The sequence below is a fragment of the Salmo trutta genome, chromosome 4, assembly GCF_901001165.1.
Source record: "Salmo trutta chromosome 4, fSalTru1.1, whole genome shotgun sequence".
Lineage (NCBI taxonomy): Eukaryota > Metazoa > Chordata > Actinopteri > Salmoniformes > Salmonidae > Salmo > Salmo trutta.
This window is the reverse complement of record NC_042960.1, coordinates 20346380-20372065: the sequence shown is the minus strand read 5'-3', so window position 1 is coordinate 20372065 and position 25686 is coordinate 20346380. Positions and strand designations below refer to the sequence as shown.

General features: G+C 42.2%; 1 protein-coding gene across 1 annotated transcript in view; it reads right to left on the bottom strand.

Moving 5' to 3' along the window:
* LOC115192023 (catenin alpha-2) overlaps positions 1–25686 on the bottom strand; it is a 661748-nt gene that overhangs the window by 53795 nt on the left and 582267 nt on the right. The window contains exons 10-12 of the mRNA XM_029750111.1: positions 8771–8863; positions 5984–6140; positions 2917–3117 (exon numbers count right to left, since the gene is read on the bottom strand). Of these exons, the coding sequence (XP_029605971.1) occupies positions 2917–3117; positions 5984–6140; positions 8771–8863 (451 nt within the window). The remainder of the gene's footprint in view (positions 1–2916; positions 3118–5983; positions 6141–8770; positions 8864–25686) is intronic.

The window sequence follows — 25686 nt, the reverse complement described above, 5'->3', positions numbered from 1 at the left end:
TTACTATTTTCTACATTGTTGAATAATAGTGAAGACATCAAAACTATGAAATAACACATATAGAATCATGTACTGTAGTAACCAAAAAAAGTGTTAAACAAATCAAAATATATTTTATATTGAAGATTCTTCAAAGTAGCCACCCTCTGCCTCGATGACAGCTTTGTACAGAGCAGAATGTACATATGAGGGAAAATACATAAAGAAAAGAGAATATAGGATACATACTGTATGTTCACATTTTTTACGTGGCATCAAATCCAATCAACTAGACTCAAAACATTTATAGCTGTGAGTGTAGGCCAGTATCAGTCCTGCTGTGTATGAAAAACTGTATTAAACAGTTTGATTGGCTGTCTTAGTCATATCCCATGTTTCTATGGTGTCCACTAGTACCTTTTTCATTCCTCTTCAAAAGCGCTGACCCCATTTAGTCGACTGGACAATTGTTTGGTCGATAGGCTGTTGGTCGACTGAGATTTTTTTAGTTGAGCAGTGGCAAATATATTTTAAAACATTTAGGCCACATGCGACGCCTGTCTGATTCACGCCTGTCTCAGTGGACTAAACCATTGCAGAGGTAGCGGGGATGGCACACCAGTATCACCAGTAGTACATTTACCGTTAATTAACATCATTTCTAATCTCCAATGTTTTCCGATCATTTCTGTTAATGCATTCAATATATCATTATTACACTCTTACCCTTGTCATTGTAGGAGTGGACACGTTGTTTGCAGAGCGCATAACCTGGAGTATACAAGTTTTGATTTATTTCATTCCATTTTGTTTGGAGCGCTCCTGTCAATCTTGAGTAAAGTCATTTTCTCTTTGCCTCAAACAACAAGTAAACAAAGTCTATTTTTTTTTTTTACATCCATTGAGAATGACAATAGTTCCTCAACGTAGCCTATTTGAAAAATATTTCCAGCTCTCTCCCTTTTGATAACAACTCAGCATCAAAGGGGGGGAAAAAGTTCACGCTCTGATCCGGTGGAAACATCATAAAAAAGGCATACCTGATTACTTGCGCAAATAGCCCACAGCTGTGTCTGTCTCTCCGGAGCTCACTGGTGCTGGAAACTCTGAGGGCCCAGAATATTTTAGAGAATGTTGCAAGTTTGCTAGCATCCAGCTTTGGCCCGTACTGAGTTAATAGTTGATACAATGTTTCAAGTTCCTTGCAGACAGGCCATGCATAGCCAATGTGACTTAAAATATATTTATGTTTCTTAGGATATTTTCTACCTGCAGGCTGCAATGTTTTTATTTTTGGGCTTTATGTAGGCTATTTTTACATATTGGCAATGACAATAGATGTTACTTCTAGATTTGCATAATTTTCATTTAGAGAGAATTTTGATTTTATTCAAACATAGGGTGCGTCTATATATGGAAAAATACACTTTAAAAATGTCAACCAATCGATTGGTCGAAAGAACAGACGACTCTGCGTTGACCAACATTGTTTTTAGTCGGGGACAGTCCTACTCTTCTTTTTTGTTCATGAGCATGGCGTTATTTCTATTTCAGTATGTTGGATGACTGTCATTCATATTCCATTCACCCAGTTCAATCTAACATTGATAGGTTTAGGCAACTACACATGGACAGACAGTGACACGTTCAATACTGCCTTGCAATCTCTTGGCTGCATCTAGCTTATCTAGGGTGTAATGATTATTCCAATAGTTGCAAACAAGTGTTTCTATTGGACTAATTCTGGTATTTTCATTTGCTTCCATTTCAGAAAAGTTTTTCAACAGAATCAGCAGAATGAATATACACCCCTGATCACGCATAAACACAGTTCACTTTCATAGCAGCCAAGTTGTATTCCTTCTCACCTCTATGCACTCTCCTCCTCTCACCTTTTCCCTTCGTTTGTGGACTTCAATGAACAACACATAAGCTGTATGTGACCAGGCGAAAAAACCTTTCCAAGCCAAACCGCAACACACAGCCTACATCATTGTCCCCATATTAGCTAAAGTAACGTCTTAGTCAACATCGCTAATATAACTAATGTGTCAGTAAACCTGCTACAGTCATGCAGTAACGTTACAGTGTATACTCAGTAAGCAATTATACCTGGCGGGCCCCGGTGGCAATAAATTCATAAAACCAAAAGCTTACCTGGACTTGGAAGAGTTCCAGTACTGTGTTGGATAGTCATAGCCAGCTAGCTAACATAGCATCCCTCTGTTTGAGCCGGGTGTTGAGTGACTAAATTAGCTAGCTGCATTTGCTAGCTAAGTAAGTGAAACTGAAAGAGAAAAAAAATGACAATCTCTCTTTCTCTCTCTCTGTCTCTCTCTCTGTCTCTCTCTCTTCTCCTTCATTTTTGAAGAAATTAATGTGTTGAAAACTGTTCAAATATTGTCTTTCTCTCTCTCTTTGAGTCAACTACTCACCACATTTTATACACTGCAGTGCTAGCTATCTGTAGCTTATGCTTTCTGTACTAGATTTATTCTCTGATCCTTTGATTGGGTGGACAACATGTCAGTTCATGCCGCAATAATTCTGATAGGTTGGAGGACGTCCTCCGGTAATTACTGTGTAAGTCTATGAAAGGGGGTGCGAACCATGAGCCTCCTAGGTTTTGTATTGAAGTCACTGTACCAAGAAGAGGACGGAAGCTACTGTAGCTGTCCTCCGGCTACACCATGGTGCTACCCTACAGAGTGCTGTTGAGGTTACTATAGACCTTCATTGCGAAACAGTGTGTTTTAATCAATTATTTGTGGACGTGAATATATTTACTACAGTTCTATCTAAAAATGATAACTTCTTCAATGTTTTACAATTTTACTTTAGATGAAATTCACTGAGGAGGATGGTCCTCCCCTTCCTCCTCTGAGGAGCCACCACTGGTATGTGTGTGTGTGTGTACGTACATTACGACCAACTCACCGGTCTCAGACAGCAGCTTGATAGACTCCAGAACGCGCTCGGTGTAAACGCCTGGCTCGTAGTTCTCCATCTCCGCGTTGATGATGTGAACGACGCGGGCCGCCCGGCCCCTGATGGCGCCCGCCGTGCGGTCCAGGGTGTCCACGTCACCCTCCTGCAGGGCGATCACGCACTTGTTCACGTCCTCCAGAATGTGGTTTTCTGTGAGGTAGAGATAAAGGGAGGCATGGTGTTCATTAGGCACAAACATGCTTCATGGCATAGCTTAGTAACTTGAGGGACAACTGCTGTTTGATAAAAAAGAGAAAGCCCAGATATTCCTAAAGCTCATTGCACAATCATTCTAACCCTTTCATTGACAAGAGTCCTTGTGGACTACATTAATGTCAGTTGCAGAATGAGGTGCTAGTCTTTCAAAAGATTCTACCACAGAGTTTCCCAAACTTGGTCCTCGGAACCCCAAGTGGTGCATGTTTAGTTTGTTGCCCTAACACTACACAGTTGATTCAAATAATCAAAGCTGGATTATTAGTTGATTATTAGGGCAAAAACCAAAAACTGCACCCCTTGGGGTCCCGTGGACCGACTTTAGGAAACAATGCTCCCATAACGGTGACCTGTGCTGTGTGTGAACGTGTATGCCCATGTGTGTTTGTGCACTCTCTCTCTCTCTATATATATATATATATTTATAGTGTACTACTTTTTACCAGGGCACATGGTCAAAAAAGTAGTGCACTACTGTATATAGTGAATTCGGTGCCATTTGGGATGAGCCCTAAACAACCATTGACTTACTCGAGAAAGCATGTTTTTGTCCTAGAACTGCGTCAATAGCCACTTACCCATTATGGCCTACAAAGCTTAAAACCCGTAAAAGGAGAGAATATTCTGTTCAACCGTTGTATCTCCTAATGACTAAATCACTTAATTATCATGGTCATCTGTATTAAATTATATCACAGTCATCATCATTAGAAGCCATATAGGTATCTACAAGAAAGCTTTCTTCTTTCTCTAAATGGAAGCAGAAATTATGTCGGATAAATGCGTCTTTCAGTGGAAAAACACCTTACTTACCTATACACTGTACAAACACACTGAGTCTACTTTATCTCGGGCTGTATGTATCAAGCGTCTCAGAGGAGGAGTGCTGACCCAGGATCAGGCCCCCCCTGTCCATGTAATCTTTTTCATTTTAAACGTAAAAGGTAAAACTGATTCTTAAAACCTGTTTGGGCTAGGGGGCAGTATTGAGAATTTTGGAAAAAAATATGTGCCCATTTTTAACTGCCTCCTACACCAACTCAGAAGCTAGAATATGCATATTATTGTTCAGGTTTGGATAGAAAACACTCTGAATTTTCTAAAACAGTTTGAATGGTGTCTGTAAGTATAACAAAACTCATATTGCAGGCAAAAACCTGTGAAAAATAGATTAAAAAAATGTGAATTTTGTGACTGTACTATTTAGTGTCATTGTTTTATAGATACCATAGTGAGAAAGGATTCAGTTCGCAACTCCTAAGGCTTCCACTAGATGTCAACGATCTTTATAAAGTTGTTTGAAGCATCTGTGATGAATACAGACCGAATTAGAATGCTTAGAAGTTGACACGTCATCACTTCATTTTTTGCGCCTGCGCATAAATCTGAGAAGAGTGTCTTTGTCATAATCGTTTATTCTAGACACTTGATAGGTTGTGTGAAAATATTACTGATGTTTACTGATGTTTCACGTTAAAAATGGACCAAAAGATTAATGCTAAACAACGTTTGACATGTTTGAACAAACGTAAATAGATTATTTACTAGGTTTTTTTTAGCTTTTCGGCGTGACTTTACACTGCCCACCTCATTTTGTGGGAGCCTACTGAACGCTAACTATTTGGACATAAATTATGAACTTTGTCAAAAGAAACCACATTTGTTCTGGACCTGGGATCCCTGGCAGCGCCTTCTGATGGAGATAATCAAAGGTAAGGGGATATTTAGAATGTTATTATCGATATTAGATGATGCTAATGCTAACTGTATAGCTTAGCTTAGCTTATAGCTTAGCTTATTGTTGTTAGCATAGTACCCAGTTTATTGCAAAATGTGATTTCCCAGTAAAGTTATTTTGAGATCTGGCCATTCGGTAGCAATTACGAGATGATAATATATTATTCTTTGAATGACAATATTATAATTTACCAATGTTTTCGAATAGTAATTCCGTGATTTGTAATGCTGGATTCACTGGGAGCATTCGAGCCGAAAAAAATTCTGAATTTCACCGCGACTGTAAATGCTGTTTTTGGATATAAATATGAACTTGATGGAACTAAAAATGCATGTATTGTATAACATAATGTCCTATGAGTGTCATCTGATGCAGATTGTCAAAGGTAAATGCATAATTCTAGCTAGTTTTCTGTCTGTTGATGCCCTTCTTTGAATTGGCTAAACATTACACACAGCTATTGTCAATGTACTCTCCTAACATAACCTAACTTTATGCATTCTCCGTAAAGCCTCTGAAAATCGGACAGCGTGGTTAGATTTAGGAGATATATCTTTCAAATGGAGGAAAATAGTTGATTATTTGAAATGATTACTCTTGCAGTTTTGAATTCCCCGCCATGGTCACATGACAATGAATCCCAATACCGGGATAAGATCCTGCCCCCTGGCCTCAACAGGTTATTAATCAGCACTCCTACTCTGAGACATTTGATACATACGTCCCCAGGTGTCAAGAACTGTTATACAATAAACAGTTAGAATCCGAGAGACGATATGTTGGTGGCAGTGGAGGCTGGTGGGAGAAGCTATAGGAGGACGGCTAATTGTTATGGCTGGACTGGAATTATTGGAACAGTCAAACATGTGGTTTCCATACGTTTGATACCGTTCCATTTATTCCATTCCAGCCATTACAATCTGCCCGTCTTCCTATAGCTCCTCCCACCAGCCTTCTCTTATTGGTGGGAGCTCAGTTGCAACTACTATTAGTGTTAAAAGGCACTTCATTTTAACAGTGTACAACATTGTCAATATTTTCTAATCTTTCCCGATTCCATACCTGACACGGACAGGAAGTCATCCACAGAAGTGATATCATCGACGGCCTCGGTGAGGATGCGCACCTGCTTCTCCCATTGGTCCTTAAACACATCCATGTTGTCCTGGGCAACCTTGCTCTGGGGCCGAGCAGCCAGGGTGAGGGCTGCGTTGATCACCTGGGGGGTAGAGAGTGAAGGTTGAGAGAAAAGGTGTGTGTGTGTGTGTGTGTAGGACCACCTAAGTCAAGGGGATCTCCAAATCCAGTCCTGGGGTGCTTACAATACAGGCCGTGCAGGGTTTTATTCTAGCCCAGCACTAACACATCTAATGAAGATAATCATATAATCGTTCTCCTTTCCAGACTGAAGACCATGTTAAGTGGAATCATGTGTTATCTTATGTTGTTGCTGGGCTGGAATATAACCGGGTGGCTTTCCAAGACTTCTGACTTCAAACCCCTAACCTAGACTAAAAGACTAACGTGGCTTCTAAGGAAACTCTGCATGACTAGCCATGACCACGACTGTACTTCAATTATGAACTTCTTTGCTATATACATTAGACTAATTAAATAAGTAAGAAGCCTTGCATGAGCGTTGGTACACCCGCTAGATAGAGTAGAGGGTGTGAAATGGACCGCATCAGCGGTACAGTAGGCTATAGCACAGTCTAGATCCCTTTCAACAGTCAGTTTCCTTAAGAACATTAAAGGGATAGTTCACCCAAATTGAAAATGACATTAATGTCATTAGCCGTTGTGCAGTCTATAGTCTACAGACAAGGTAAGACAGCAATCCATGCTTTGGTTTTGGGTATGTCATTTTGTGTTGGGTGAACTATCCCTTTAGGGAGGGGGTTCTCTGGGTACATTTCCAGCAGATTGAACAGCAGGATCGTTTGGAAAACTGTATGCCTTCATAGGAGAAGGAATGAGAACTAATGATCTAACAGATAGACAATGTTTCAGTCCTGCACGTGTCCATTACATGGATAATATCCAGTTAATATATTCATATTTATTCAACAACGAATGGTAAAGCAATAGGCAGGGTGCCATTACTACTGTAAGCCTGCATGACTTAACCAATCAAGATCATATCTTTTTATTTTGTACATTTCAGTAATTTAGCAGATGCTCTTATCCAGAGCAACTCACAGTGCAATCATCTTAACCACAACCACAGTTTTACACCCCTTTTCCTCCCCGATTTCAATCTTGTCTCATGGCTGCAATTCACCAAAGGGCTCGGGAGAGGCGAAGGGGAAGTCATGCATCCTCCGAAACACAACCCGCCTAACCGCGCTCCTTAACACCCGCCCGCTTAACCTGGAAGCCAGCCGCGCCAACGTGTCGGAGGAAACACCGTTCAACTGGCGACCGTGTCAGCCTGCAGGCACCTGGCCCAACACAAGGAGTCAAACCGACCTCCTGTCAAAACACAAAATTCCAAAAAAGCACACAACACAATCTGAGTCATCTTATTGTATGCGCGTGGGAATAATGTGATTACTTAAAAGAAAAGACAAACTCGCCAACTGGTCTTGCTGGTATCACTTTTGTTATTCAAGCTCACGTGTCGGCCTCTTGGCCTTCGACAGGGCTTTTTCAAAATGTCAAAACAGACATCTATTTTTCCCCCACCTTTCTTTTTTCTTTCTTTGTGTCACTTATCCCTCTTCCCTCTATTGCTTAGCGCTTTTTCTATGTTGAGGCGTTGCCAAGCAAAAGCGACAGCTGGGAACTTAAAACTTGCAATCCCCTTCCAAAGTTTTCTAATACTAGCCTTGACTCAGTGGAGGTCAGTTTATTCAAAAGTGGGTCTCGGTGGGTGTATTGTGGGCCCAGTGTGAGTCTTCGAGAGTCTTGCACCTTGAATGTTAAGAACTGCCCCTTCCCTTAATCCCTCTTTCCTCTCCTTTCTTCACTTCTGTTAGTGAGCACAGGGTCCCCTGTGAAAATGCCCCAACCCTTGGAAACAACCTATCGATTCCCACCTATTCCTCTGTCAGACATCCAGAGGAAGACTGCCCTGGGAGGCTAGAGCTCCCATTTGTATCTTTCTCCTATACCCTTCCCTCTCTCCTTCTCTTTCTCTCTGCGCTCCCTCTCTCACTCCTCTCGTCCTGCGCTCCCTCTTTCTGTCCTCTCTATCTTTTTCCCTCTCCCTCCCAATCACTCTCTGCCCCCCTCTCTGTCTCTCTGCCCCCCTCTCTCTCTCTCTGCCCTCTCTCTCTCTTTGTGTGTTCCCTTTCTCTTTCTTGTTACCCACACAGACACACACAGTACTAAGATGAAGAACGCTGCCTGTGCCCATACAAAGTTGCCCTCCGGCAAAGTTTATACATTCCACTGATTCACATTCGTACTAAAAGTTTTACTACTCCGTCTTGCTCACCATGTACCAGCACTGTGTGGGTTTTCTTTTATCATTGTTAAAAAGTTGGTTTTAGAGTATAGTTATTCGGAGAGGTATTTAATAATATATACTTATTCTCAATTCAATGGCACTTCCCGATGCACTCTCTTTCCAATGGAATGGCAACCAAATAACACAGTGTGTTTAAAAAACTCTAAAATGAACGTAAAACAGCTCAACCGGGTGCCTCCAATGGCTGGTGTTATTACCAGGGTCATGTTCAGCAGGGCGTAGCATCACAATCACATTTTGCAATGGAAAACAACAATTGGTTCAGGGAAAAAGTTCAGGTAGTTACCCTCCCCTGTTTCACTACGTTTCATAATGGTTTTTTTTCTCTCTCTACTGAACAGGATCCACGACATACAGTACAGTGAGGTGCTGCTTACCTGTGGGCAGAGGCTGTCGATCTGGGTGGCAGCCATGCGAACCAGCTTCACACCCTCCTCGTTGTTGGAGATGGAGCAGGCCAGGTTAGCCACCTATAACAAGAGAGAAGACGCAAAGACAGCTACTGTTTAGCTACTTTAAGTCTAGCATCTACACCATTCTGGTCACTTTAATAAATAATAGCAAATGAATAGCAGACAAAAATCATTAATTCATTAGGGTTGGCTAGTCTGTTTTTGGTAACTCGAATGACAAAATACACTGTTTTTGGTAACTCGAATGACAAAATACACCGTTTTTGTCCTTTTTCATGTTCATTAGATGGCAACAAACGTCAGACAAAGCTCAATTCTTCAACAGGTATGGAAGACTCTGCTTACTACAGGCATTTAATCATATTCTTTCTCTCACGATGCAAGTACCCTTGTTATTACTATTAGCGATGGTCTGTTAGCTTTCACCTGAAACCCAACACAATTTCCCCACTAACACTCACACTGGTTAGCCTCTTATAATGTGTGCAGATAGTGATTCCTGAAGGAGGCTGTCTCCGCCACAGCCTTAACTCATGTCTGTAGCTATCTGTACCGGCGGCAGGGGATTTAATGCTTGGATAGGTAAGGCAATGTCGGGGCAAAATATGTACCGGGGTTTGGGCTTGCTCATCTGTTAGATTGGTATTTGTTATTCCCCTGCGTTGAGACCTGGTGAGTGCCCCACCCCCTCCATCCATCTCTTTCTCTCTCTTCGTTGCTCTATAATTTCCGAAAAATATTAAAATTATTCAGATCACATAAGGACTATAATGTGAGTTTTCCACTGGACTATCTCAAGGGCATATTTTTCTGAGAAAGAGGGAGAAATGAAGAAACTGAGAAAAAGAAGAGAGAGAGAGAGAGAGAGAGATTGGGGAATAGAAAGAACAGGTTGACCAGTTTTCTTCTGTTCTACTGTGCTGACAGCACGACTGCTGACAGCACTACTGTTAAGATGGTGGCAGGGTGAGAGAATGCACTAAATTAATCCTTGTTAATGCCCTACCCCCTCCACCCCTCTCCACTCCTCTACCACCCTTTACTCCTTCCCTCTCTCTCTCTCTCCCTCTCTCTTCATCTCTCTTTCATTTCCCCAAAATTGTGGATATTTATATATTTATATATTTGAATTACTCAAATCGCATACACTCAAAAGGTGCTATCTAGAACCTAAAAGTGTTCTTCGGCTGTCCTCATAGAGAACCCTTTAAAGAACCCTTTTTGGTTACAGGTCTCTTTTGGTTCCAAGTAGAACCCTTTTGGGTTCCATGCAGAACCCTTTCCACAGAGGGCTCTACATGGAACCCAAAAGGGTTCCACATGGAAACAAAAAGGCTTGTACCTAGAACCAAAAAGGGTTCTGCTATAGAGACAGCTGAAGAACCCTTTTGGTACCCTTTTTCTAAGAGTGTGAGGACTACATTGTGAATTTAACACTGGACTATTTCAAGGGCATATTTTTCTGAGAAGAAGCGAGAAAGAAAAAAACGGAGAAAAAGAAAGAGAGAGATTGGGGAATAGAAAGAAAAGTCGACCAGCTTTTTTCTGTTCTACTGTGCTGACAGCACTACTGTTTAAGATGGCGGCAGGGTGAGATACTGTACTAAATTAATCCAATTGCTGTATTACAAAACATAATTTCTCGGAACTGTCAGAAAGGTACATGGAGAACTCGACGATAATTGGCAAAAGAGTGGCGGCCATATTGCCTAGGCCTTATACAATGGACTCCTTCCTTCCATCAGAACCAAATGGATAAGCCTAAATGGGCACCTGTAAGGTGGCACAGTCGTGTATATAAAGAGTCTCAGTCATTAGTGGTGAAATACTGCCTTGAGGTTCATTACCGGAGATCCTGAGCGTGCCTAAATTATTAGCCCGGCTTATTGGTGCAAAAAGGCGTTTCATTGTACAATTAGGATGCCAGGTGGCCTTTCTGACGGAACACCTCTTCGGTTTAATTTACACCTGCCTATGTACATTGCTTTTTCTCTCCTACAACTAAAGGTCGTCTCTCTCTTCTACCTTCACTTCCCAACACGTCTTAGCGGTAATATCTCTTTCTTTCCTACAGCTAAAGGTACTCTCTCTCGTGCCTACTTTCAGAAGTACCCTCTTTGTCTCTCAATCATGCCTACAACCAGACATTAATTAATTAACTAGATCTCTCTCTCTCTCTTTCCAACATCTAGAGGTAGGCATACTCTGTCATTGCACCTGCTGTGGATTCCTAATGTCTCCACTAGCTGGGAGGAGGAAGGGAAGAACCCTTTTATTTTCTCTCTCTCTCTGAACACTATTTGCACATCTTACAATAGTAATAAAAAAAACAGACCAATTGAAGGCAAAGTCAATCCACTACGTTGGGAGTTTCAGACACTCAGGCATGAGGCGGCACGCACGCACGCACGCACGCACACAGCACTGGAGGCGCACCGTAAGCATGTCACACACATCACATTCTCTACCTCACTGTGTTTACTTTACACTGTTTCATTGTCATAACTGCCAAATTCTACATAATCAATCTGATGTTGCCCCAAAATGAATTAGGTTGGCAACACTTTGGGAATACGTTGAAGCTAAGCTAAAAAGACAGATGCCTGTTGGCGGCGGGTAGTGCCAAGGCGTATCAATGCTCCTTTAGCTCACATGACACTTTTTGAGGCAAATTGAGGTAAATCAAATCTGTGTTACAAGATCCTTGCTCAAGGCCCTGTGTCTCCCTTTACTAGTGACAGCTATGAGTGACTTGATGGATTGCTCTCCTTTGTGTGAGTGTGTGTGTAAGGGAACGTACGCGTGTGTCTGTGTGTGTGTGTGTGTGATCGCGTCTTACGAGAACGCTGCTTAAAAGAAGCTACAGTGTGTAAACAACGTTCCAACAAACTAAAAGCCTCTCCTTGTATCATATTGGCAGAGAGTGTACCCTACCTTTGTTCATAAATAAACCAGAACTCTGAACCATACCTCTCTATACCATATCTCTGTACTATACCTCCAGTTAAACCGTACACAGTGCCTATAGAATGTCTACACCTCCCTTGGATTTCTTCACTTTTTATTGTGTTACAAAGTGGGATTCAAATAGATTTAACGGTCATTTGTTTTGGTCAACGATCTACAACAAAATACTCCGTAATGTCAAAGTGGAAGAAAAATCTGTTTTTTTTCTTCTCAAGAGCAATAAAAAATAAAATACTAATATACAGTACCTTGATTAGATAAGTATTCAGCCCCCCCTGAATAAATACATGTTAGAATCACATGTGGCTGTGATTCCAGCTGGGAGTCTTATTGGATAAGTAAGAGCTTTGCACACATATATTGCAGTCACCACCATGCCTGAAAATAAGGAGGCACAGGGGCCTCCCTTTTTCTCCCCCCTAACATGGGGAGAAAAAAAGCTGTGCCACCAGAGATTCTGGGTTCGAGCCCAGGCTCTGCCACAGCCGGCCGCGACCGGGAGGTCCATGGGGGTGACGCACAATTAGTCCAGCGTCGTCCGGGTTAGGGAGGGTTTGGCCGGCAGGGATGCCCTTGTCTCATCGCGCACTAGCGACTCCTGTGGCGGGCCGGGCGCAGTGCACGCTGACCAGGTCGCCAGGTGTACAGTGTTTCCTCTGACACATTGGTGCGGCTGGCTTCCGGGTTGGATGTGCGTTGTGTCAAGGAGCAGTGCGGCTTGGTTTGGTTGTGTTTCGGAGGACGCATGGCTCTCGACCTTCGCCTCTCCCGAGTCTATACGGGAGCTGCAGCGATGAGACAAGACTGTAACTACTACCAATTGGATACCACGAAATTGGGGAGAAAAAAGGGGTAAGAATAAATAAAAAAAGAACATAAGGAGGCAGTTACTCAGTGATGTGTTGTGTTGGATTTGCCCCAAACATAAGGCGTTGCTTTAAGTCCAAAAAGTATTACTTTAGTGTGTTCTTGCATATTGGATGCCTGTTTTGGAATATTTGTATCCTGTGTATTTTAATTATTCTATTCACTCTGTCATTTAGATCATTCTTGTGGAGTCACTACAATGCTGTTGATTCATCCTCAGTTTTCTCCCTTCACAGCCATTGTAGCTGTTATAAAATCACCAATAGCCTCATAGTGACATCCCTAAACAGTTTCCTTCCTGTCCTGCAGCTCAGTTCAGAAGGACGACTGCGTCTTTGATGTTTCTGGGTGGTTTACAGTATACATCAACCAAAGCATAATTATTAACTTGACAATGCTTAAAGATATAGACTAAATTGCACTTTTAAACTGGATTAACTGAAATGGCATTTCTCAGACATGGTTTAAAATAGTCTCAGACTTGCCCTAATCTAGATTTAAAAAGTCTGATTTCCAGAAGAATGATTAGAGTTAATCCAGATCTAAGTGAAGTCTTAAATTAAACTTGGCCAGAGGCAGGTTTCAATGATGATCAAAGAGCATCACCAAGACCAGACAGAAGGACCGTTATAGACAGGAACAACCCACTGATTTTGATGAAATCAATTTCTGTGACTGTTTCCATATGTACAAAGAAAATGCAGCTGACATAATTTGTTTGCTTGAGCCAAGGCATTCATCTGACTCGCTTAGGGGAAGGCCCTTCCCTCCTTCCCTACAAGTACTGATCACCTTGAGGTTTTTGGCATCTGGAACCTTCTGTTGTGAAACAGGAGATTTGTGTGATGTAAGTTACTCAACTGTATGCAGAATAAACAATTACATCAAGTTCCCTGATGCTGCTGCCCGAGCCAACTACAAGGTAGAGTTCTACGATTATGGGAACTTCCCTGGAGTCATTGGATGTATAGATGGATGTCATATTCCCATCAAGTGTTCCTCTACAGCAGATGCTGAGGAGTATAAAAACTGGTTCTCAATAAATGTACAAAGTGTACGCACTCCCAATTTGCAGTTCTCCAACATTGTTGCACGTTGGGAAGGTGCAACTCATGACTCAAGGATTTTCCAAAACTCCTCTTCGTATGCTCAGCTTGCAGGAGGACAACAGAGTGGAATCATATTTGGTGACAGTGGGTATGCACAGACCAACTTCTTGTTCACCCCCTATCTTCATGCAATAGGACCTGAGCAACAACGGTACAACCAAACTCATATCCGTACCAGAAGTGTAGTGGAGTGCATGTTTGGTGTACGGAGTTGTTTCCAGTCTCTCAGAAACACATTGCACTTTCAACCAAGATCCTGCATTGTCATAATAGCAACAGCAGTGCTTCACAATTAACTCAAACCGCAAGGCTGCCCAGATCCTCACGATGAAGACGAGGGTGACCCAGATGTTCCCATGGTTGGGGCAGACAATGACAGAAATTGACAAGCCTGCTGAAATGCTTTTGCTATGCAGCACTGCTCACAACAAAGATAGCTCAAGTGATTGAAGCATACAATAGCCATGTAACAAAAAGGTTTTTAATTCAAAAATGGAAGTATCAGGACCCCAAACTTGTGCTGGTTTGAGAAGAACATTGGTACTGATGCTGCTTCATGTTTCCCTCCTCCTTTATAGCCAACTCAACAGGAAAGATGTGTATCTTCATATTGTGCCCTTCTTTTAAATGCATTAGTCTGCGCTCATGAAATTCCATGGCCAGTTTCTCATGCATGCTCAGCCTCATTGTCTTTGTCCTCTGGCCCGGGTTGGTGACACAATCTTCCCTCCTGGCTGCTGCAAATGTAGCAGGCTGACCTTCATCCTGTCTTATCCCCTCCAAGCCTCTAAAAAATGATTTAAATTGCTGCATTAGAGAACATTATTTCTTCAAGAGTTGAGTTCATTACATCATTTTTATTATGGGAGTTCAAGAGATGACTGACAACATTACATATTCCCTGCAGTCTGGAGATGGCAAATGTTGAATGAATGTGTCCTACCAAATGAGGATTGGAATGGTCCCCCATCTGAAATGTTCAAATGGTCACCATCGGGGATCCCTTCCAGGTGTTGCTGGCTATTAATGATCCCGGTAAACAAGTCCCCCAGCTCATCTGTCTCTGGTCTTACTGGGGGTCCGCCACCAGTCTTGTAACGCTCCCTACGAGCAACAGCATTTGTCTTCTTTAAGTAGGTTTTTATGTTTTTCCACAGGATCTTAGAAAGACAAGACAAAATATAAATAATATGAGCAATTATGTATGATATTGTGTGTGTAACATTTCTGTCACTGTCACGTACTGACCCTAGTAAGATGTCATTTTCTATAGTAGTGTAGGGCAGGGCGTGACGGGGTGTTTTTGGTTTATCTATGTTTTCTATTTCTATGTTTAGATTCTAGTTTGTCTATTTCTATGTTGGGATTGTTTGAGGTTGATCTCTAATTGGAGGCAGCTGATCCTCATTGCCTCTTATTAGAGATCATATTTAAGTAGGGGTTTTTCTCATTGTGGTTTGTGGGTTAATTGTCTTTTGAGTAGTGTGTTGTCCTATCTGCGTCACGGTTTGTTTTGCATTTTCAAGTATTTCAGTGTATTGCATTAAGTTTCACGTTGAAATAAATATGTGCAACTACGAACGCGCTGCATTTTAGTCCGTTCCTTCGAACAGCCGTGACAGAATAACCCAACAAGAAAGGACCAAGCAGCGTAAGAGGGAGCAGCAGGAGGAATGGACATGGGAGCAGATATTGGATGGCAAGGGATCCTGGACATGGGAAGAAATCCAGGCCGGTATGGATTGCCTCCCATGGGAACAGGTGGAAGCAGCGAGGGAAGTGCAGCGACAAGATCAACAGGCAAGGCAACGAAGGAAGCACGAGAGGCAGCCCCCCCAAAATAATTTGGGGGGGGGCATACGGGGAGTTTGGCTAGGTCAGGGGGGAGCCCTGACTTAACTTCCCGGGCGTACAGGAGAGAGCCATTGAGCAAACCGGAGCCAAGAATGGAGTCAAGCACGGAGCTTGACGCGAGATTCCGGAGGGAGATACTGGCGGAGAGGGCACGACTGAGCAGGCGTGCAGAGGGTCGAGCGACGCATTACGGGGTGATGCGCACTCTCGCCCATCCGCACGCATAGTCCGATGCGGTTGGTACGGGCTCTGCAGCGTTGCCATGCTAGAGTTGGCACTCAGCCAGGAAGGAGTGTGCCTGCTCAGCGCATCTGGCCAGTGCGTCTCCTCGGCCCAGTTTATCCTGCGCCTGCTCTACGCACAGCAACCCTCATTCCCCAGCACAGCCCAGTTCGCCCTGTGCCAGCGCTACGCCCGTGCCGGGCTACAGTGACCATCCAGCCAGGACGGGTTGTGCAGGCCGTGCGCTTCAGACCTCCTGTGCGCCACCATAGCCCAGTACGCCCTGTTCCTGCTCCCCGCACTAGCCTGAAGGTGTGTGTGACTAGCTTGGCGCCTCCTATACCAGTCCCACGTAACAGACCTCCAGTGCGTCACCATAGCCCAGTACGCCCTGTTCCTGCTCCCCGCACTAGCCTGAAGGTGTGTGTGACTAGCCTGGCGCCTCCTATGTCAGCCCCACGTAGTAGACCTCCAGTGCGCCACCATAGCCCAGTATGGCTGGTGCCTGCTGTGAGCACGAAGGCACGAAGCCTCCAGTGATGATCCATGGCCCGGAGCTTGTAGGGATGATCCATGGCACGAAGCCTCCAGTGATAACCCATGGCCCGGAGCCTACAGTGATGATCCATGGCACAAAGCTTCCAGTGATTATCCATGACGCGGAACCAGTAGTGATGACCCATGGCACGGAGCCTGCAGCGAAGGTCCCCAGTCCAGAACCTACAGAGACGCTCCTCAGCCCGGAGCCTCCAGCGACGCTCCTCAGCCCGGAGCCTCCAGCGACGCTCCTCAGCCCGGAGCCTCCAGCGGCGCTCCTCAGCCCGGAGCCTCCAGCGGCGCTCCTCAGCCCGGAGCCTCCAGCGGCGCTCCTCAGCCCGGAGCCTCCAGCGGCGCTCCTCAGCCCGGAGCCTCCAGCGGCGCTCCTCAGCCCGGAGCCTCCAGCGGCAGCCCGCAGCCCAGAGCCTCTAGCGGCGGCCCGCAGCCCAGAGCCTCCAGCGGCGGCCCGCAGCCCAGAGCCTCCAGCGGCGGTTGGCGGTCCGAAGCCTCCGGCGATGATCCATGGTCTAGTTTCTCCGGACATACAGAAGCGGGGAGGATCAGCGGGCGGTGGGGGTACTACGCCCGGAACCAGAGCCGCTGCCATAGACATTAGTCACCCACCCTACCGTTTTTGTTTGCCTTCGGCGTCTGCACCTTTGGGGGGGGGGGGGGGGGTACTGTCACATCCTGACCCTAGTAAGATGTCATTTTCTATAGTAGGGCAGGGCAGGGCATGACAGGGGGTGTTTTTGGTTTATCTATGTTTTCTATTTCTATGTTGGGATTGATCTCTAATTGGAGGCAGCTGATCCTCATTGCCTCTGATTAGAGATCATATTTAAGTAGGGGTTTTTCTCATTGTGGGTTATTGTCTTTTGAGTAGTGTGTTGTCCTCTCTGCGTCACGGTTTGTTGTTTTGTATTTCAGTGTATTGCATTAAGTTTCACGTTTAAATAAATATGTGGAACTACGAACACGCTGCATTTTGGTCCGCTCCTTCGAACAGCCGTGACAGTCACACAAATACATTTTGGCCCCACTGTATTGTGTTACCGAAGAAAACAAACATTTCAAAGTGACTCTGATTTGTGAAAGTGGGACAACAATAAATACAGTATCTTACCTGAAGTTGTTGTAGTGTCTTTTTGTTTACTTTTTCATTTGAGTTGAATTCATTACAAATGGTAGTATTTTTCTTGTTTCTGTTGATGAATCATGCTGTTTGTTCTCGATAATTGGGTGGTTTGACACAATTTACTTCAAGAGGGTTTTTTCAAAGTCACTGAAATTCTTTGAAGGCTTTCTTTTACCTCTGCCCATTGTTTGGTTTAGGTGACTTGCTCCAATTCCACACAATGCTTATGTATTAGTGTCCCATCCCTGTTTCTTTAAGCGTCCTTAGGTCAGCACAAAGTGCACATCATTAATCTCCACTGAACAAAATATAAACACAACATGTTAGTTCCATGTTTCATGAGCTAAAATAAAAGATCCCAGAAATGTTTCATACGCACAACAAGCTTATTTCTGTCATATTTTCTGCACAAATTTGTTTACAATTCGCTGTAAGAGAGAATTTCTCCTATGCCAAGATAAGATAATCCATCCACCTGACAGGTGTGGCATATCAAGAAGCTGATTAAACAGCATGATCATTACACAGGTGCACCTTGTGCTCAGGACAATAAAAGGCCGCTCTAAAATGTGCAGTTTTGTCACACAACACAATGCCACAGATGTCTCAAGTTTTGAGGGAGCGTGCAATTGGCATGCTGACTGCAGGAATGTCCACCAGAGCTGTTGCCAGAGAATTGAATGTTAATTTCTCTACCATAAGCCGCCTCCAACGTTGTTTTAGAGAAATTGGCAGTACGTCCAACCGACCTCACAACCGTAGACCATGTGTGTGGCATCGTGTCAACAAGCGCTTTTCTGATGTCAACGTTGTGAACAGAGTGCCCCATGGTGGCGGTGGGATTATGGTATGGGCAGGTATAAACTACAGACAACAAACACAATTGCATTTTATCGATGGCAATTTGAATGCACAAAAATACCATGACAAGATTCTGAGGCTCATTGTGAGGCCCATTTTAAGGTATCTGTGATCAACAGATTAATATATGCAATCCCAGTGATTTGAAATCCATAGATTAGGGCCTAATTAGTTTATTTCAGTTGTAACTCTGAGCTGTAACTCAGTAAAATCCATTAAATTGTTGCATTTATATTTTTGTTCATTATAATTAGGCTTCACAAAGATGAACTGCTGTGTCCTTACTAACCAGTTAATCTGGTCTGGAACTCCCTAGTCTTGGTCTGGGACTCTAGTCTAGAACTAAATTAATCTGAAGTTAAGCAACGTCTCAGAAAGCCATTTTTTTAATCTGGATTAATGTAAATAGAATTAGACTAGTCAGTCCAGATTTAAATTAAACTCTGTCTGGAAAACCGCCCCATTATGTGATTTGTTAAGACAAATTTTACTTCAAAACTAATTTAGGATTGCTTAAATAAAGCGGTTGATTACATTTTAGTTATAAAAAAAGTATTAATTTGTACATATTTGTAGAATTTTCTTTTCACTTTGACATTATGGAGTATTTTGTGTAGATCAATGACAAAAAATGACAATTAAATCTATTTCAATCCCATGTTGTAACACAACAAAATGTAATTAAAAGTTTAATAGGGTGTTGACTTTCTATAGGCGGATGATTCTGCAACTTCGGGCACTTTGGCCTTGCAAACTTTCAGAAATTAAAACTTATTCAAACACCATTTCACCAGTATTGTAATTGTCTTTGATTTGTCTCGAAACTATATCTGATAATGGCTGCGATCGTACTATTCAGGAATGTATATATTTGTGTCATTTTTCCCAGACAGCCATAGACAAATGTCATTTCCATCACGTCATTAAACATCCATTTTAGTTGAAAATAAAATATCATACAATGTATTTATTACAGATTTCTTATACATTTGTACATGAACTTATATTGAATATTATTGTAAGTGATTTTTAAGGTTTTCCTAATATTAATAATTCAATACGATGCCTGAATGTATAAACTTGCCTTGGTGACAGCTGAAAACATTTATTTATCTTGAAAAATAAGATATTTCCACCCAAACTTTTGTGAGATTTTGATAACAACCATATGATTTCCATATCTAAAACAAATAAATGTATGTAAATTATACATCATATACTCATTTACCTCAAAAATATGGGTTGTGATGGAAATGACAAGGTGTGGTGGAAATTACATCAATGTAAAAAAAAAACGTATGAAAACTATTTTAGTGCAAACATTTTGAACAACAACCATTGTTAAACATTTCATTAATATTAGACAAAGATTCCAAAACACTGGAACTAACACATTTTCAACATGAGAACAATGTGTTGTCCTTGACTACACTTAGATGCTACAAATAGAAATTCTAGCACATATAGAGAGGGAAGAGTTAATTGAGAGCTACACGTTTTATTTAATGTATGATTTTTATGCCCTGCTTTGTATGCACTTTATAGTGAGTTTCCAAGTGTATCTAAGGCTTAGAAAGAGAGCTAAGTTCCTCCCAGACCAAGGCATCCAGCTCCATGTGCCTTTTAGTCACTGGATGGGGCTTAGGGACAAGTCTAAGCACATGCTGTGGTCTGTACCATATGATGTCGTCTCTGATTGGCCCTAAAAGAAATGGTTGGGGCCAACGCGACTCATTTTTTTCACAAAAGCACCACTCTGCGCTTGAACGTCTTGCACAATTCCAGGGTAAACGTTCTCCCTTCTCTTATTTCTTCCAGTATCGCTCCCTGTCTTTTTGCAGATGTTCCTGGTATCGTATAGGATCATTTTTTCTTTTGTTTCTATATGTCTGTGACCTCTGTGCTGTTTTATGTGGCATCTTCTAAAAATAAAGACAAATACTACTTTGTTTTCAACATGTGCACACCTTGGAGCATTTTCGAGATTAAACTAATTTAAACATGATTAAATAAGACTAAAGTAAAAAAAAAAAAGTAAAGTAAAAACGAATAAGATCATGGATTTGTGTAATTTCCACCACTTTCTGTCATTTCCACCACACTTTGTGATGGAAATTACTGTGATGGAAATGACCATCTACAGTTTCTGGAGAAAATTGACAGACTGCTTAGCAATGCTTTGGTTAGTATTACAGCTAGCATATCGTTTACACTAAATAAATAAAATATACAATTTTTTTCAAAAGTTCTAACACAAATTAAAGAAATGTTTGCCTGTTTGGAAATTACTGACAATTAAAATATTCTCTACACATGCAATATTACCTTGATTTTTCTTCAACTTCTGGACATCACATCTGGAAGAACTGTCCACTGCAGCCATGTGCTTCAGTGTCACAATATGTTTCCATGGTAACTAAATTAACATTCTCTTGAAAAAACTTTATTAATGAGGAATTTGTCCTCAGTGGTGGAAATGACACCACTCCCAAAGGACAGGTATATTTTGTGTAAAAAACAATATAAAGGGCATATTCACAATAAATATTGATATAGATTTTATTTAATTGACTCTTTGTGTAGTACATAACATTATATAATGTGTAATTATTGATGTTTTCTCATAGAAAAATAGTAGAAGCTTAAAAGTCTGGGTCAGGGACAAGGGCAAAATAGTGAAATTAAGGTATAAAATGCATCTGCAAAGTGGCTAAAATACTTGATAGACAGGTGTTTATAAAAGTATGGGGTGATTCCAGTGTGAACTTAACATACAAATATTTGTACTTGTTTTATTTTTTATAAAACCTTCAAAATTGACCTGAAGACATAGAAGTGCCCGTAGTTGCAGAATCACCCAGGCACTGCAGTTGACCCATCTGCGGCTGTGGGCCAGAGGCCCTTCCAAATGTTGTCCTACCTGTTTCTGCCTCTGTCTCTCTGTCTTTCTGTTTCTCTCTCTCTGTCTCTGTCTCTCTCTGCGACCCCAAAACACTGCAAGCTGGACCCGGGCAACACGCCATGTCCGGCAAAAACAAATAATTACAGTTATCTAAAGAAGTGAGTGTGTGTGGGAGAAAGAGAGAGAGAAATATAGATAACTATTGATGTTGTCCTTTTACTCAGGCTCTGATAATCACTTCAATTCTAATTTGATGAAGGCTCCCTTCCCTGCATGCAGTCGGGAATCTACATTGTGGGTGTTCTTGCGTACGCTGTATCAATACCACAGAAGCCTACTCAGTACAGTACTGAATGCCTAAGAGCATGCTTTTGTATCACTGCTATCAAAACCTAAGCATGCAAGGTGATACCTCATTGGAACTCTTATTGTGATCAAGCTAAGCAACTAACGTGTGCAGACACATATTCACAAAGCATCTCAGCTTAGCAGTGCCGATCTAGGATCAACTATGCCTTTTAAGCATTAAGAATAACAGGGAGGACCAGCACTCTAGTGATGGGATGAGTAATTGATTGCTTGAGTACTAGAACGGACGTCAAATCTTGATCTTTAACCAGAGATCCATTTTTTCCCTTCCAAATACTGTAAAGCTATTTGATGGAATGTTCTTTGTGGCTGCCCGAATGGCCAAGTAAAATTTTGTCTTGAAGAAAATGTTCATTTGCTTAGACTCTAGTGTTTCCATTTGCACAACAAAAAAGAAACCAAGCCAAGCATCACACCGTTTTTCTCCCTAAATTCTCTTTCCCCTGTGTCTCAAATGCGTTCCGACCGCTCCCTCCACACAAGCTCCTGCTAGGCCAACAGAAATAAATGACTATAAAAACATATCTAAGTGATGGAATACACAAGCTACATTCCTTGCCAAATGACGACAGTTTTATCAGAAATTCAAAATGGACTGGTTGTTTGAAGTAGGAAAAAACGTGTTCCAACAACGAGCTACAGTTTTGAAAATAATTGTGTCCCGTCTATTTTCCACTTAAGCTATTTAGAATTGGTTAGCCTAGGCTACAACCCACCCTAAACATAGACAGGTTCCACGCTGTAAATATGCAAAAACATTAGTTTGATAAAGACAAAAAGCGTATTTTCATCAGAATCATTAAGCATATGTCTATCTCACCAACAGATGCCGTGGGCGTAATTGATCACTTTAAAGTGTTCATGTGGATCATTTTTGAAAAAAATAAACCAAAAACAGGCAGAATAAACTAAACCGAACATCTGTATGTGGACAAGAAGACGGATTTTGGTTTGTAAACCTGAAACAATTGTCTTTCAACTTGCCAAGTTGAGCTCCGTTTCAAATTATCACTCTTTGTGAATAACTGTTCCAGGTACAAGATGTAATATAACAGAATCAAATGTAACAGAATATTTTTCCAAATTAAAAAAGTTGCCAGTCTGAAGTGATGCACATCATGTTTTTTTTGTTTTTTTTACTATAAAATAGGTATCTCGACTGTGATAAGGGCTTGGGAAATAAGAGCGTCTTGTCTGCTAAATGAACAAAACAAGGCTATGCCATTGCACAGCCATAGGCTTCTATGCAAGCGCCACTGCTGAGTTTACGGCCTTTTTGAAGATTGTGTTCCACGATATAATAACCAGTTGATATTATGGTTTAAATAAAGGTATCTTAAATGGCACTTTCTTTTTTATTGACTGAATATTTATGGGGCAATTTAGCAATTGGGATTTGTTATCTGTAATGGTTATAATAAATTAGGCATTGTTTTGATCTGTTGGCATATAGATAAACGCTCACATATTTTTGTCCAGTGTGGGACTTTTTTTGGGGGTGGGAGTTCGCGGAAAACCCCCAAAAATGGAGTACTCGAACAGTCAAAAAATGTCAAATGCTCATCCTTACAGCACTCCTGATTAAATCAGCACTCAGTACTTTTTTTGGAAGCTCAAATGGGGCCTCCACACAGGGGCAGTGCCCAGAGAAGTAACCCAGGATCTGTCTCTTTTTACCCCTTTCAGCCAGCCTAAACCCCTTGTCTCCTCCACCCCACCCGGCGTCCAATCCCTAGCCCTGCAAGGGGGGTAGATAAATCACACAACTCCTCTCCCTCGCTCTCTGGAACAATTAATGGACTTCCTGCCAGCCAAGGTCATGGGCTAAAGCAGGACTCAGAGCCTCGGGATGGAGGGACGAGGCAGGAAGTGAGGGAGAGAGGTAGGGGGGAGAAGAGGGTGACGTTGAGTTATGTCACCCCAAACGGAAGCACTCTGTTCTATTAAAAGACCTTCTACTAGACGTTTACTTGTTGAAGGGTGGGCTGGGAGCGTGGGTCCAGGGGTTTAGTGGCAGGGGGTCTGTCCCTACCCTGTAAACACACAAACACAATCTCAGAATCCTGATAAATCTCCCTGTCAACACGAATGGGGGAGAACACTCGACGAGGGAATAGTACAGTGTACAACATACAACCTGCTAAGTGCAACCATAGCACCACCACCACACCCCTCCACCCCCCTTTACCCACCCTTGAAGAGGGGGAGAGATTAAAGACTTCTGGGCCTCCACCCTGGAGAGATGGCAGCTAGTGTTTGTTTAAGTAATGTGGTGTCGAGTCCTTCTGGTAGGCTTGTGCACGATAGGCTGGTGAGCAGAGAGGTGATGTTAAAGGTTAATGAGGATTAAGGTGTCGGTCAAGATTGAGTGAGGTTCACATTCAAATCTCTCAAATAGCGTAAGGGACTTCTCCATATATTCTTAATATTTCATATTAATTAATAATAGTATTTATATATTTCCATTACAAAAGCTAGCGGGTCAATGCAGTGACGGCAGTACTAGTGTAATCAAGTTAGTATGAGTTCTGCTAGTGTTTAAGTTAACCCAACTCAGTTTCTTTTAGTGACTTAGACGGTTATGTTTTACATTATAGTCTTGTTCTAAGGGATATGCCCTGCTGTGCAGACAGTGCTAGTTTTCTTGTCTAGTCTGTTCTCTCTAAAGAAATGTTTGTTTTCTTGGAAAGCTGTGAGCGCTATTATATTATACAATATCTGCACTTGTCATCAAGTGATTTCAGCCAGTGTATGGCTGTGGATTGAAAGCATTGTTTGAATGGAATGTTGGCATATTGGGAGTCCAATAGTGCGGCGTACAATTGGCCCAGCTTCGTCCAGGTTTGGCCGGTGTAGGTCGTCATTGTAAATAAGAATTTGTTCTTAACTGGCCTGCCTAGTTAAATAAAAAGGTTCAATATTGGCAGTTCATATGACAAATTAATGGCTGGCTTGCTAGCTGGATGGCTAGCTAGCTAGCTAACAAACCTACAGTGCCGATAAACTCTTCAAATTCATTATTTTACACAATAATTATCACAGCACTGGAAAACCATGGTTGATCAACTGCCTGACCAAAATGGCTGACCTTTATCCCATAATAAGAAGGTTCATGTCCATTCCAGTATTCAAATACCACATGTTATGGTTATCTCAGTCTTTTTGCTATCAATCCAGCTGTCCAACATCGCTTATACTCTAAATGAAATAAATGCAGGCCCTGCACACACACACACACACACACACACACACACACACACACACACACTAGAGTCAGGAGAGCCACCAGCCCAGAGGCCAATCCTCTTCAGCTACACTGCACTAGAGCTCGGATGTCATCATCCACTCTTCTCTTCCTAAACATCTCACTTGTCTTTTATTCCATTTCTTCCAACTCTGTGGGATTGACTAGTCTGGGAGTTGAATAAGGTGAGGGGCTGGACTTAGACTCTTTGAACTGCACCATCCATGGCTGTAGCTATAGTGACTGTTGCTCTTGCGCTCACTCACTCACTCACTCACTCACACACTCACACACTCACACACTCACACACTCACACACTCACACACTCACACACACACACTCTCACACACACACACACACACACACACACACACACACACACACACACACACACACACACACACACACACACACACACACACACACACACACAAACAAAGCGGGCCCAAATAGTGTCTGACTGTAATACACTAAGGACCCAGTTCCTAAATCACAATGAAGATGAGCTTAAAGTCATTGTCCTCTAGGTGAAGGGATGTGTCACGCCCTGACCAGTATAAGGGGTTATTTGTTATTGTAGTTTGGCAGGGGTGTGTTTGGTTTGTGTTGTTGGGATTTTGGGGTTAGTTGTATGGTCCTTATTTAAACATTTCTACGTTCCCTTCTAGGTGTTGTATTTCTTTGTTTTGGCCTGGTATGGCTCTCAATCAGGGACAGCTGTTCATCGTTGTCACTGATTGGGAGTCATACTTAGGGAGTCATCCTTTTTCCACTGTGTTTGTGGGAAGTTGTTTTTGCACTGCTGTGTGT